Raw genomic sequence first — 13,650 nt, forward strand, 5'->3', positions numbered from 1 at the left:
GCGATGCTCACTGCTGGTATTACTACTACACAGAGCATTATCTTAGTAGTGGAATGCACCATCTTCTCTACTAGCGGGGTGGATGCTATGCTGAACGGGCGGTGGTGGGGACCAGTGGCTGAATCTTGATGCGCTTTTTTTCCATTTTGTAAGGGGAGGATGTCGATTTTTACACGAGGCATCTTCTCTCTCTTCTGGTAACACAATGAATGTATGTCTTCCTCTTTCTTCCCAGGCTGTATCACGGCTGCTGCTTCACTACCAAGGCAACTGCAGACGTGGCGGCGGAGCGGAATGGCAGTGGCGCGCCCTTCACTTCCACAATCTGGACTTCTGCTGCTACACCACTGCACATAGACACAGACGCTCACGACGTGTATCAATGAGTTTGTTTGTTTCTTTTGGGCCAGCAGGATGACGTTGGAGGCGATGCGCAAGCAAGGAGGGGGGCATTCGCCCCCTGCGCCTCACCCACCACCATCATCATCCTCCTCCGCAAGGGCGTTTGGGGCGTTCAGTTGTGGCTCACTGGGTCACCGGTTTTGGCGCGCTCGCAGAGGCGTACGCCGTTTCCGCACTCTTTCCTGCGTGCTCGGCGTCGCCACGATTTGTTTCTTCTTCTGCTGTGTAGTCTTGACACAGACACAAGGGTGGGGATGGGACTGGTACGGCGATGACGTGGCGGTCTTTCGGCAGCAGCAAGGACTCTACGAAGCTCATCATCGCTTCCGCTGTCTACGGACAGAGGAGCTTGTCTTCTCGGCGAAGCGCTTCGCTGAAGACCCCCTCGAGGCCATCTACGCGCTGATGTTCCAGACGTCTTCAGCGACTACACCTTCACAGCCATACGCGTTCAGGCCAGAATGGGTTATGCTCAACGGTGGCGCGTCTGAGGGGAGGATGAACAGTGTAGAAAGACTCTCGGCCTACTGTGCGGCGCGCGTGGCAGAGAGGCCTTCATGGAGGACCGCTAGCTGGCAACAGGCAAGCGCGTCAAACACATCCGCGTTCAGCGTTTCAGTTTCGCCGCGCTACTTGGCAAACGCCAGCTACACTGCCACTGGAAGCCCGGTGTGCCTCCGTTCTGGGCGGATCTACCTGACAGATGCGCGCATCCGTGCAGGGATTGCCGAGTTTCAGGCAGCTGAGTTGGAAGTTCTTCCTTTAACGGATGACCTGCTCTCCCCACCGTCCTCTCACGCATCTGACGCTGTAGTGAGGGTTGTGCCAGCGATGGCGGTGCTTCTTCGTGGAGCGTGGATTGCCACTCACTTCTTCCACCTCGTCACTGATGCCCTTGAGGCGCTCCACAGCACCTACCAAACCTGGCAGGATGGCGTTCTGCTGCGCATCCCTACCCAAACGGTACTGCTACATCAGCCAGAGTCGAACTGGGCGGACCGCCACGGGGACACACGTGGGAAGATGGAGCTAAGCGCGGCGTTAGCGAACGCATTCTCGTCGCCGGAGCTTGCCCACGGGTCTCCGTACAACAGCTCGTTTCTTTTGCGTACGAAGTCCCGCCATTGTGCAGAGCTCGAGGTCAACGCAACGGCTGCGGTGGCGCCCGCACCGGCATCGCGGGAGACACCGCCGCGAGAGTCTCTGGCCACTGCGCCCACTGTGTGTTTTTGCGACGCCCTCCTCGTGACTACACACCGTCTTCCTGTGCTGAAGCGTGACATGCTTTACGGCATTCAGGATTGGGCTGCCCGGCAGTTCCGGGCCTCACCGTACGGTGTAAATCGATCTGTGCAGGAGATGGAGCGGCTGCGACTGCAGCACGCGTCGCTTTCGTGGACCTCGACGTTGTGGGGATTCGGCGCCTACGCGGCTTCTCCACTGTCGCCGTCGTATCGACCGCGAGCTCTATTTGTACACCGCACAACCCGACTGATCGCCAATGCGTCCCGCTACGCAGAGTGGATGCGGGAGGCGGGGTTTCGGGTAGAGGAGGTATACCTGGAAAACCACACGGCTGCACAGCAGTATCACCTAGGCCGCTACGCGGACATTGTGGTGGGCATGCATGGGCTCGGGGTCGGCCATGCAATGTGGATGGAACGCTCCCCGCCTCGCTGCCGCACCGTCATCGAGTTCCGCCCGTGGGTGATTGCTTCTATGCCAACGCAGCCAGTCCTCATCCTTGAGCGGGCTATGCAATATCACTTCGTCATTATTCCACCGATCGACGTGCGCTTTGGACCATCGGTTGCGAATCCGGCGGAGGAACGAGAGCTCTTGCTGTCAGCAGCGCGGATGGTAAACGCCTTTCGCTATCCAAGCTTCACTGACCAAATTGCCATCTACGATGATGAAAGGGTGAAGCGTGTTATTGCGGATGTCCGCCAGCATCTTGAGCGCTGCTTGCCGCCATAGTGCGACGGTGATGCAGGTGGAAGGCTCCCCCATTCGTAGCAGATTATGCTTCCTATCCTCCTCGCTCGCGGGTGTGTGTTTTGTTGTCACGTGTGGGTATGTTATTTAGGGTGCCGCCCACCACTCCCCATTCCCGTGTCAGCACATCTCCGCTTTTTGTCCTGACTATCACACCACTCCAGGAGGCACACATCAGTGCGCGGTGTCCCAGCGCCCCGGTGCCTCCACCCTGCGTGCTGGGAAGCCGAAGCAGCCCCCCACGCCCCCATACCTGCTGCTGCCGAGCCACCCCTGGCGGAGGCAGGGCCAGTCACCTACAACGCAGCGAGGTCGGATCGGTGCATTGCTGCGGATGTCGGCGGTCGTGTCCTGGACGGCGGTGCGTCGGTGCAGCCCGGCGGCAGGGTGGAGCATATCTCGTGTTGTACGGCAGAAAATTGGCACATTCAACGGCAAAAAATGTGCAACGCCGCCCGTACTTCTGTTGGGCTGCACTCCACAAAAAAAAAGCAAAATAGACACCAATGATGAGATGTAAGTGGTGACAGGAAGATGGATTGCGAGCCTCGCGACCACTTCAGTTACATAGGTATACAGGTGCGTGTGTAGGCAAAGTGGGACACTCTGGGACTTCTACGACGACTCGGCCCCACTACCTCCTCTATCTCCCACGTTCCGATATTATGCTTTTGATTGTAGGATCAAGTGGGGTGGTTGGTGTCTCCGCCCCGTACTCTCTTGCGTCTCCAACTCTGTGTCTGCTCATGCGTTCCCTCCTCTCTGCTGCACGTTACTCCGCCCCACCTCTCCACACCCCCACACCCCCATACATCCACACTCACCCACCCACCCACACACACACACACACATACACTTGCCCATGCGTGAAGAAGAACTGAGAGGGATGTGTGGTTCATTAGGGCGCCACCCCCCACTTCTGCTTTTCCCCACAATCACTAGCACCCGGGCACGTACCTTTGCTTGACTCTCTCTCTTCTACTGTTGCACCCACACACACACACACTCTCTCTCTCTAACACTTTACAGGGACGTTTCGTTTTTCGCTCCAATCACGGCTCTTCCTTGCTCTCACCTCTGTTTTCCCTTTTTCCAATTTCTCCGCATGGCAGGGCTTCATATTATTGATTGAGTGCTTTTCCCCCCCCTTTTCTGCCTCGTCTCTCCTGTACTTGTCTCTCTCTTCTCCCCCCTCCCCCCTTGTACGTGTGCTTTGCTTCGGTGCTGCTTTGCTTCGGTGCGTACTTCACAACACCCCTCTTGCAGTCACCGCGTTTTAGCTGTGCACACACGGGAGCTGGGCGACCCCTGCAAATATCCTCCCCCCCCCCCCCCCCCCATATAAGGCGCAATGGAAGCAACATCGAAGGTACCGCAGGTGGTCATGATGGTCACCAGCCTTGTGGTCGGGGTGACCATGGTGATAGGCATCAACGCTATCAACAGTGCCCCGAGCTTCATGCTCGAGTACTACAAATACCTTGCTGGGAGCAGTGCTGCAGTGCCGCGCTCACCTGTGTTTTGGAAGAACATTCTGAGCTTCTACACGATGGTCACCATAGTGGTGCAGGCGATTCATGAGCCGACAAACTTGACTTCCTTTATGTGCCGCTTCTCGCTGCTCTTTCGCCTTGAGGTGAGTTGCGTGATTATGATTATAGAGCTTCTCGTCATCCTCATCATGCCTCACACGCACGTGTCCGAGAAGAATGCAATAGCGGCAATGATGATCGTAGCATACCTCGGCGGAGCTGCTCGTGCCTATTTCGAGAACACCGGGTACGCCCTCTTCGGTCCCTGCCCTCCGATTATCCTGACTGGCATGCTGATCGGTTCGGCAGTTTGCGGGGTGCTGGTGTCTTTACTGCAGATAATCTTGAAAGCAAGCATGACTGACAGCTACAGCGCCGTCTTGTCGCAGTCCCTCATCTACTTCTGCCTGGCGATAGGCATCATCCTCGTTTCCGGACTGCTCCTCGCGGCTCTGCTGTGCAACCCATATGCGCGGCTCTACGTTGCTGAGTTCCGCTCCAGCCGCGGTCCGTGGGCGAACATCTACCGCCGGCGCAGGAGTGTGGAGAGGGTGACCGATGGGGGTGCGTGTGGCGAAAACAGTGCCACCGACTCAAAGGACATCGCTGCCGGCTGCTGTGTGGCCGACTTTGAATCTGAGGAGAACGCAGAGGTGCTGCGGATGAGCAACGACGATGTGGCAGTGAGCGGCGACCGGGCGCACCACCACCCCAACGCCCTCTCTGACGACCGCGCCTTCACCACCAGGGAGGACTTTGAGGCGGAGCCAACGAGGGCATTGACTCCTGTGCCCCAGAGCCACGATGGCGCTGCGGTGACTGCCACACAAACGGAGGCAGACAACTGTGCGCATCCAGAGGAGTCCCCCGACGAGGTCAAGGGTGAGGTTGAGGCACCGACAAAGGATTACCTCGACAAGAGCAGCACGGACTTCCTTGCTGCCGAGGATGGCGTATTGACGACGGCAGAGCTGCTGCAGGAGGTGAGGCTGTGGCCGGTCGTCAAGAAGATCTACCCGATGATGATTGCGTGTTTCCTGACCTTCTGTGTCACGTATCTTGTGTTCCCCGGTATCATTCTCGCTGTGGATAGTGCTGACGGCTGGTTCACGACACTCATCATCGCGGCACACAACTTTGCTGACCTTATCGGTCGTTTGCTGACTCTGTGGAGGCGCCTGTGGCCACCGAGGAAGGCGATCTTGATTGGCTCGATTGCCCGTATCATCTTCATTCCTCTGCTGCTGCTGTGCGCGACGCACAAGATCCCGTCGAAGGCGCCGGCGTACGTGTTCACGATTATCATGGGTGCGTCGAACGGCTTCCTTGGGGCGCTTTCGATGATTTACAGCCCTGCGACGCCGAGCCTCACCACCGATGGTGAGAGGGCCATGGCCGGCCAGTTGACAGGCACGTGTCTCCTGATTGGCTGTGCAGTCGGCTCGCTCATTCAGCTGGCTGAGGTACTTCCATTCAGTTGAACGAAATGGCGATACGCCTCCGTGTCCCGCTTCGCCAGCTCATGTGGCTTCTCTCTTCTCTTCGGGCGATGCAGAAGAGGGATGAAGTTACAAAAGGTGACGGGCACACTTGCTTCATGATTTTGCTTATGGATGCCCCACCGTGCCGTCCACGCGTCGCTTTCCCCTACAAGTTTTGCCCTCGTCCTCCACCTGTTCTTCTTCTGCTTCAGCTTCTCTGCTTGCAAAGAGCTGTGAATATGACGACAAAGTGGCGAGAAGAAAACCGAGCTGGAAGACAAACGCGCGCGAGTTCACACAGACACCCAGAGAGAGAGTGTGTGTGTGTGTGGTGGATATCGGCCTCGAAGAGGAGTGGCGCCGGATACAAAGAGAGCACCGTTCCCCTCTAATTCGTTTATTCACTTTCCTTTTCGTTAATGTGCTTCCCTCTATTTGGTCACTGTCTTCTTCAGCTGCCAAAAGTAGTGTTGCGTGCGTGTCGTTCTCTCGTTTCTGCGTGTGCGTGCGAAGTGAGATGGTAGTGAAGGGTGACGCGAAGGAGAGAAAAAAAAGAAAGAGTGAAGAGGCACTACTTTCCGGTCCTGGGAGCCACCCGTGCACAATGACACGGATGACTTTCGATGTCTCTTCCTTTATGTTTTCTCTGTCTGTCTTCCTCCCGCTCGTGAGTGCGGCACCGCAGCGGAAGAAATGCCACTTTAAGCGCTTTTTTTTTCCCTTTCACATCAGAGAAGGTAGCCAACACAAGAAGGCCTTTGACTGACGGCAGGTGTTGCTTGTACGGTTCTTTCCTTCTTTTTTGTTTGTCATTTCTATGGATTCATATTAACCGATTCGCATCTGTGTGGCAGTTGGCTCATCGTGATGCTTTGCTATATATATATATATTCGTTGCGTTTGCTCCTGTTCTCCCTGCCTCACGACCAGAGGACCCCGCAGTTCGTGACATCTCAGAGCCCCGGTGCCCCCAGAGTGCGTGCTGGGAAGCCGAAGCAGCCCCTCACACCCCCCATCCCTGCTGCTGCCGAGCCACCCCTGGCGGAGGCAAGGGCAGGCACCTACAACGCAGCGAGGTCGGATTGCTACAGCCCGCGAGCTGGGCAGTGCGTCGGCGTGACTCGGGCGTCCCCCGCCCGGTCCTCGCTGCCCGCTGGCGTGGGGGCCTGCGCAGCGCCGCGGCAGATGCGCCACGCGGCGGTGGGCATGCTGGGGGGCGGCTGTGCGGCGGCCTGCGGGGCCGGTGGCGCGTAGAGCTTGAGGCGGTGGACGTGTTCCGGCGACTCCGCGTTGCCGCAACGCGCGTCTAGGGCCGCCTCGCACCACGCAGCCGGCCCTGTGGAAGCCCGGCGGCAGGGTGAAGCATATCTCGTGTTGTACGGCAGAAAATCGACATGACCGAAAGCAAAGGAAAAAGCACACATTCAATAACTCCCCCCCCCCCACACACACGCAAACTTCTGTTCTCCTCTTTATCTTCCCCACCCTTCCGAGTTGTGGTTGTCCTTTTCTCTATGAAGGTAGTGAACTCGTTCATATCGATGAATGCCCGCTGATAGCTCACTTTCTCTCTTCCCTCTCTTCCCCTCCTCTTCTGTTGCTGTCGGAGAGCAAAATGAGCCTTTTGTGCAGTAGTGGAAGCTGAAGTGTGTATGTATTCATGCACATGGGCGCCTCGTTCTCTTTCACCATCAACCCTACAGAACACCCATCATCACTACAGACGCCATTGAACGTTAAATTCGATGACGTGCTGCATCGAGCAGACCCACAGTGCATAGGTTGGTTGTCGAAGCTAACTGCACGTGGCTGCCAGTACTTCCCTCCCCAAACGAGGTGAGTATTCCAAGGCAGAAGCAGGCGTGTAGCGCCTCTGATGTGCCTGTGCAGCACAGCCACGCTGTCCCTGACCCCCATCCGTTCCTCACTCCGGAATCCTTCCGCGAGTGGAGCGGGGAGGCAAGGAATCGGCATCATCTATTTCCACAAGGATACGCTGCAGCGCTGCAGGTGTGACGCCACGGCTAGAGAGCGCTCTACCATCCGTTGCGGCTCTGGGGCCAATGAAGCAGGCATCACCTGAAACGGTGATGGGGATGTGCGCGGTGGGTCGTAAGGCACCAGGGGGCTGCGATGAACACCATCGACGACTGGGCCGCCCAGCCCGACATTCTGTGGGGAAGTATTGTGGGGCGACGTGGACACACTGGCAAGAGGTAGGCCGAGGAGATGTTTTCTTTTTGTGGCATGGAACAGGAGCGGCCATCAGCAGGCTGTAGGGGAGCATCGATATGTGGGACTGGGTGGCTGGATGCCTGAGGCTTCCGCAGGGGGGGGGGTAGCGGCTGTGGAAACCAAAGCATCCACGGCAGCAGGTAGTCAGACAGTACAGTCATCATTCCCGGCATGGGGGGAGGGGCGCTCGAGATCTAGCGCGTGTTCCGCGGGATTCCGACGCGGGCGGCACTTCTGACTCGCCAGATGTGAGGTCCGGGTGCCACTCCAAGGATGGGGATTGGGGACTGTCGGCCTATATTGCCCGAGACGTAGATCCCGGTGGCGGGGACGCAACAGGAGGCTTTGATGCTTTCGACCGTGAGACCTGAAGCCGACTGCTGGCGACGTAGGCCGGAGTACGCCTTTTCGACCGGGAGGTAAAGGAGCGGTGTGTCCGCCCCCCCCTCCTCCTGCCCCCGGAAGAGGTGCCACACATGAAGGCGTACCACGAGGCACTGGGCGGGCTCATGATGCTCGTGTGAGGCCACTATCGTCGATGGTCACCACGGAACGTCTTGCTCAGTTTCACAGTTGCAACACACATTGGCAAGCTGTACAACGTGGAGTTGAGGACTCGCAACATCGATGTGCAAGACGCTTGACGCAATATCGTTCACGGACTCCATTTAAGACTAGCGGCGCGAGTCCGCAGAGGGAACAGGCAGTCACCGCCACCGCTTCTGCGTGGAGGGGGACAGCTGGAGACGGAGCGTCGGGTAAATGGACTCTGAGGTCGAAGCGGTCAAGGACGAGGCGGCCGTGGCCACGGACGAGGATGTGACCGTAGACCACCAGTGACGACGAGGCTTAACTCCCCCCCACCCCACCCCAGACCCCGGGGAAGTCGTCTTGAAAACAGAGGAGGAGGACAGCGCAGCCAACCAAGCGCCACCCTTCTCGTGCGGAGGCTCGATGGGGTTTGCCTCGCGCGAATCCTCGTAGGAAGGCGCGCTGCCCCCTTCTCGGGCAACAAGTCAGGCAGCTCGCTCCCTCGAGGGACTTGAGGGCGCCACGTGGGTTCATCGCGCGCCAGCAGTGCGCCGCCACTGCTTGTGTGTCGAAGGCTGCACCCCACCGCTGCCCGTGGCCCTGTACCAGGGACTCTCCGCCAAGCGACCATGGAGGCACCATCAATTTCTTGAGCAACAAGTCTGCCACTTTTATCGAGCTCCACCGCCGCCCTGTTGATCAAGAGACTGCCGCGGCCTTTGTGGTGAGTCTGCAGGCTACCCCGTATGCCAAGCACACATACCTGCACCATCATCTCAGCGTGTCCTCCAAGCTTGGACAGCCGGTCCACTACCTCAAATTGCTGGATGCAGTGATCAAAGGAGCGAGGGGACCTCGAACCGCGCAGCAGGCCCTATCCATCCCCAGCGAGTCTCTGATCGACATCGTTGTGGGGGGAGGGGGTCGCATCTCCACTCCTCTGCGCAGTGTACCGAATCATGTGGAAGGCTGCGTGCAGGTAGGACATCATCATCAGGATGACGGCCAAGTCGTTTCTACTTGTTTTTCTCGACGGGCTAGTGATCGACTTCGGCGAGTGGAGATGGGAGATCCAAGTGCACCTGCGACGGCTGTTGTGGGCGGTCTCTACCCGGCAAACGCCGCTCTTTCTCCTCCCAGCACAGGAGGATCAACCTTCCACTGATGGTTTGCGGTTTTCGCGTGCACTGCATCAGGGCTGGAGCGATGGATACCATATTGGCCCGAATATCAGACAACGCGATCTGCAAGCGCGACGCCGTGATTCGGCGCTTCCCCTTCCCCCGCACAGCGAGTGATTCAGGGCACAGCCGTTCGATATGCTCACCAGAAGATGCTGCTGGCGAGGAAGCTCGGGTCTTCTTGTCTCCCAAAGCTCCTTTGGTGGGCGACTCGTGGCCGGGTAGCTCCTTCTTCGACGAAAGCCTACTGATGCCCCCCTTTCCCTCCTTCCCCAAGGGCCAGACATCCACACTGCTGTTTAGCGCTCGCACACCCGTACCGGTGCCTGCGGATGAATGTTTCACTCCTCCGCACGCCTGCAGGATGACAGCGTTGCGTTGCGCTCCGATACGACGCTGTAGGCGAGCGGGGGTGCAGCAGTGTGTGGCTAGCCTGGGGGCTGATGTAAAGGCGGCACCCACAGCTCCTCACTCATGCCTTTTACTCAGCGGTGGGCAGCGTCGTTGGTGGCCGTAGGTGTGGACGAAAAAACGATCGACGATACAGAGATGGTGGACTCGCTGCGCTCGGCTTTCAGAGTGCTGGAGGAGAAGTCTGCTGCCCCGCGACTGCGTTTTATTGTGTGGCCCCGCTGCCTCAATGCTCCATTGCAGAACGCCGGCTGTCTGCCCCACATGCCGCTACCAGAGGCTCCCTGGCAGAGCCTGCCGACGGGTTGGGGGAGACGTTCGACTTGACGTGTTTGCTTCCTCAGGCACAACTGCCGCGGCACCTCCACGCTCGATTTCCATTCCGCGACGGGACCGGCTCGTGCTACGAGATGCGAGCGCTGCCGAATGGGGCTGCGCGTTAGTCCCTAGATAATGCCCGCGCACTCGTCGGCCGCCCGTGGGCGTGGTCCCGTCTGCACGGATGTATAGGTGGGCTTCTTCACAGACAACAGTCCTCGCATGGACCGACAACCTGCAAATCGCAGGGGAAGGGGCGGTGGTGCCATCGCGGTCCACGCTGAACACGAGAGGGAGACGGTGTGCGCACAAGTTTGCACCTTTGTGGGCGTTCACTTTGACCTCCGCACACGATGTGTGGCTGTGGGTCCAAAGGCCCTCAAGGGCGCCCCGAGAGACGAATTCAGCCGATTTCCTCCAATTCGTTGTGGCACAGCTAAAGGCCTTCGTGGGGAAACTGTGGTTCGCTGCGCGCGCTGGCGATTCCCGTTCATCGGCATTGGGAGCATTTGAAGGAAGCCCGAAGGGTCGGGGCAGAGCTGAGCCGATGGCGCATCGCACTCGAGCATAAAGGTACAGCTGAGCCCTTCGGCGTTGCGCCAGATGAAGAACTGATTTTCGCGCGCGACCGACCATTGCTCACGCCGAGTTGGTGTTGCGCAGCCGACGAGGGCAGGTATGTAACGTTTAGACACATTCGTCACTCGCTGGTCGGGGTGGTTGGCGATCGATAGGGGACGCGGCTGAAGCACGCGCAGCTACCCAAGTGTTTGGCTCCTTTCGCGACGCAGTCCCTCTCAGATCCTGCACATATCCTCTCGTGGGCAACAAACCCACGCTTTCTGGAGTGTGTAAGGGATAAGCGCGTGCCTTCACCGTCAGCCATGAACTCCGCCTCGGTCTGACAGCGATTACCCCCATACAGAGCGAGCCTCCAATACGTCCCCTCGCGACACAGACTAGCAGATGCCTTGAGGCCGGCCTTGTGTCCGATGCACGGGTTGGTTTGGACGCGCAGTTTCCTTTTCCTTCTCTAGTTAAGTCACGTGTGATACGGAAGAACAGAACTCCCGCACACACGCTACGACCCAAAATGCTTTTCCATTGTCCATTGCCTGCAATCGGATGATCCACGCCCCCCCCCCCCTCCCCCACACACACAAACACTCACGCCGTACTCTCAGCTGGTGTGAAGGCAGTCCTTTTTCCCTGCTCTATACCCTTTCGTCATACTTTTTCTTCTTTTTAGGGGCCACACTAACTTGTCTACACCTTACTCACGGCGTGCCCCCTCCTTGGACTGTAAACTGGTGACGCGGGCCGTGGGTCGGCAAATAGCCCACGAGCGACTCGGGAGGCTCGAGAAAGATCGGACCTGGTGAGACCGGATAGGTTGACGGAGGTGTGGGTCACTTGCCCCATACGTGGTCATATGCACGCTAAGCAGGCAAGTATCACATATTAAATAGAGTTCCTAATCAGCTCGAGGGATGGGGGTGTCGCGTGCAACTTCCGTCCTTACTCTCACCCGCGTTGATTCGAGTTTCTCGGAACAGAGGTTGTGGAGGACTTATCCCGCTTGGCATCCAAGCATACCATCGCAGAGCACGCTCTCAACACATGGTGTAGAAAGTCGATCTCATCTCTCTCTCTCTCTCACACACACACCCGTTATCCTCCAACTTCTCTCCTTTGACTTTGCGGCATCTGAGTTTTTTTTTTTTTGGTCGCTGATTTATATCACTCAACGTCATTTCTCCTCTCCCACATTTAGAGAGGCTAGGCTGGTGTTTATTGAATACCTTAGCCTTCTCTGTTTTCTTCTACTGCTCATTTTTGCGTGTACGCGTGTTTTGCTTACTCACCTGTGCGATTTGTACGGCACTCGATTAGGGCAGCGCAACAGGCAGCAGCGAAGAGGGACCGCATTGCCACCACGCAGTTTTTCTTCCTTTCCTTTCACTACCCCCATACACTCCTCCTGGCGGGGGGAGCTCGACAGGTACGTTTCATCTTTAAATGCTGCTTTCTCTCGTTATCATTCTTTCCGCATTTCTCTTTCTTTCCCTCCTTACAGTGCGTCGTGCTTCTGCGCACCCACGTATACGCACACGCGCAAACGGTGTCCCTGCTACCCTTGCATTGCCCATCCATCTCTGGAGAGAGAGAGAGACGCCTCCATATAACACGACAAGCCGCACCGCAGGCCGAGCACTTTGAGGCTACCGCATTGAACCGGTCCTCCTCCGTTCTCATAGAGATTTTCTTCGTTATCTTTTCGAAGGATTGTTTAGCGTGCGCCTTTTTGGTGGAATTTCTCGACAGTGCAGTTGCCAGCGCGTGCCTCGTCTCTCCTTGGCTCTCTCTCTCTCTCTCTCTCTGTCTCTCTGTGCGCCCGTGTGTGTGTGTGTGCGCCTCCTCCTCCTCCTCTTCCCCTATCTCTGCGAGTGTGTGCGCCTCCTCCTCCTCCTCTTCCCCTATCTCTGCGAGTGTGTGCGCCTCCTCCTCCTCCTCTTCCCCTATCTCTGCGAGTGTGTGGGCGTCTTGCTCGTTTTTCACACCCTCACTCGAGTGTGCGACCAACGCGGCCACCCTCTTTCCCCCCTTTTTTTTTTCTCTGTGTGCGTTAGTGTTGAGCCAACGCTGTGTGTTCTTTCTCTCTGGCACTTGCAGAACACAGCAGACGTAAAACCGCTCACAAATGCTTCGGGTCACCAGCGTCGCTGCCGATCGGATCCTGACGCCGCGCGGCGCTGCAGCCCCTGTGGTGGACGAAGAGGAAGAGCACGGAGGAGCCGGTGCCAATATCGAGGACTTTTTCGAGTCTCACGATGGCGCCGATACGCGTTACGTTGGAGTCGCCAACAAAAAGGTTTTCTCGGCACTCCATGTCGCTGTTCCTGGTGCGTACTTGCCCTCTCAACATGCCAATCAGCTGTCGTCACCATCCATGTGTCCGCGCGACATGTTGGCCACCCCCGTGCTGTGGTCCATGGCCGCGGGATCCTCGACAACCACAGCAGCGACGCTCTCGCAGGAGCTCACGCCGGCTCGCCGCTCATCTCTTAGTCGATCGTCTCAACAGCACACACCACATTATCACAGTACATCCTACGACAACGATCGCTATCAACGCTTCCTCACAAGTGCGCTGCTGAGCGGATCAGAGGCGAGGCGTCCGTCGAGCGTTTTGTCGTTTCCCATGCGCACACCAACGAGGATAAATCGGGCAAGTCGTCGAGCAACGCCGGATGTAAGCGTCATGGAGGCAGCAACGACACGCCGCATAGACTTGCCAGACCACAACGCTCCGTCATCCACCACTGCCCATGGTGGACCACAAGAGACGGCTTCCGTTCTGGATAGCGCAGTAGCCCCAGGAGGATGGCCGACCGCACTGATAAGTGAGGAGTTGCGATCCGCAGTCCCGCAGGCTAAGGAGAAGGGGCACCGGAGAGAAGATGCCGCAGCTGCTACCTGTCTGTGGCAGCCATCGAGGCACGCGCCGCACAACGTTGCGCGTGTGGTCGATGTTGCGGGGCCCAAGAGCACATTCTGCATCAG

General features: G+C 57.8%; 2 protein-coding genes across 2 annotated transcripts; both read left to right on the top strand.

Moving 5' to 3' along the window:
* Positions 1–414: 414 nt before the first annotated feature.
* LBRM_11_0310 (conserved hypothetical protein) lies at positions 415–2,379 on the top strand (the record flags this gene model as incomplete). Its single annotated transcript, XM_001562916.1, has 1 exon — positions 415–2,379. One exon carries the CDS (start codon positions 415–417, stop codon positions 2,377–2,379), a length of 1,965 nt encoding a protein of 654 aa, XP_001562966.1.
* A 1,369-nt stretch (positions 2,380–3,748) lies between these two features.
* Positions 3,749–5,410, top strand: NT4 (nucleobase transporter; the record flags this gene model as incomplete). Its single annotated transcript, XM_001562917.1, has 1 exon — positions 3,749–5,410. One exon carries the CDS (start codon positions 3,749–3,751, stop codon positions 5,408–5,410), a length of 1,662 nt encoding a protein of 553 aa, XP_001562967.1.
* Between the last annotated feature and the right edge of the window lie 8,240 nt (positions 5,411–13,650).

This window comes from Leishmania braziliensis, chromosome 11, assembly GCF_000002845.2.
Source record: "Leishmania braziliensis MHOM/BR/75/M2904 complete genome, chromosome 11".
Taxonomy (NCBI): Eukaryota; Euglenozoa; class Kinetoplastea; order Trypanosomatida; family Trypanosomatidae; genus Leishmania; species Leishmania braziliensis.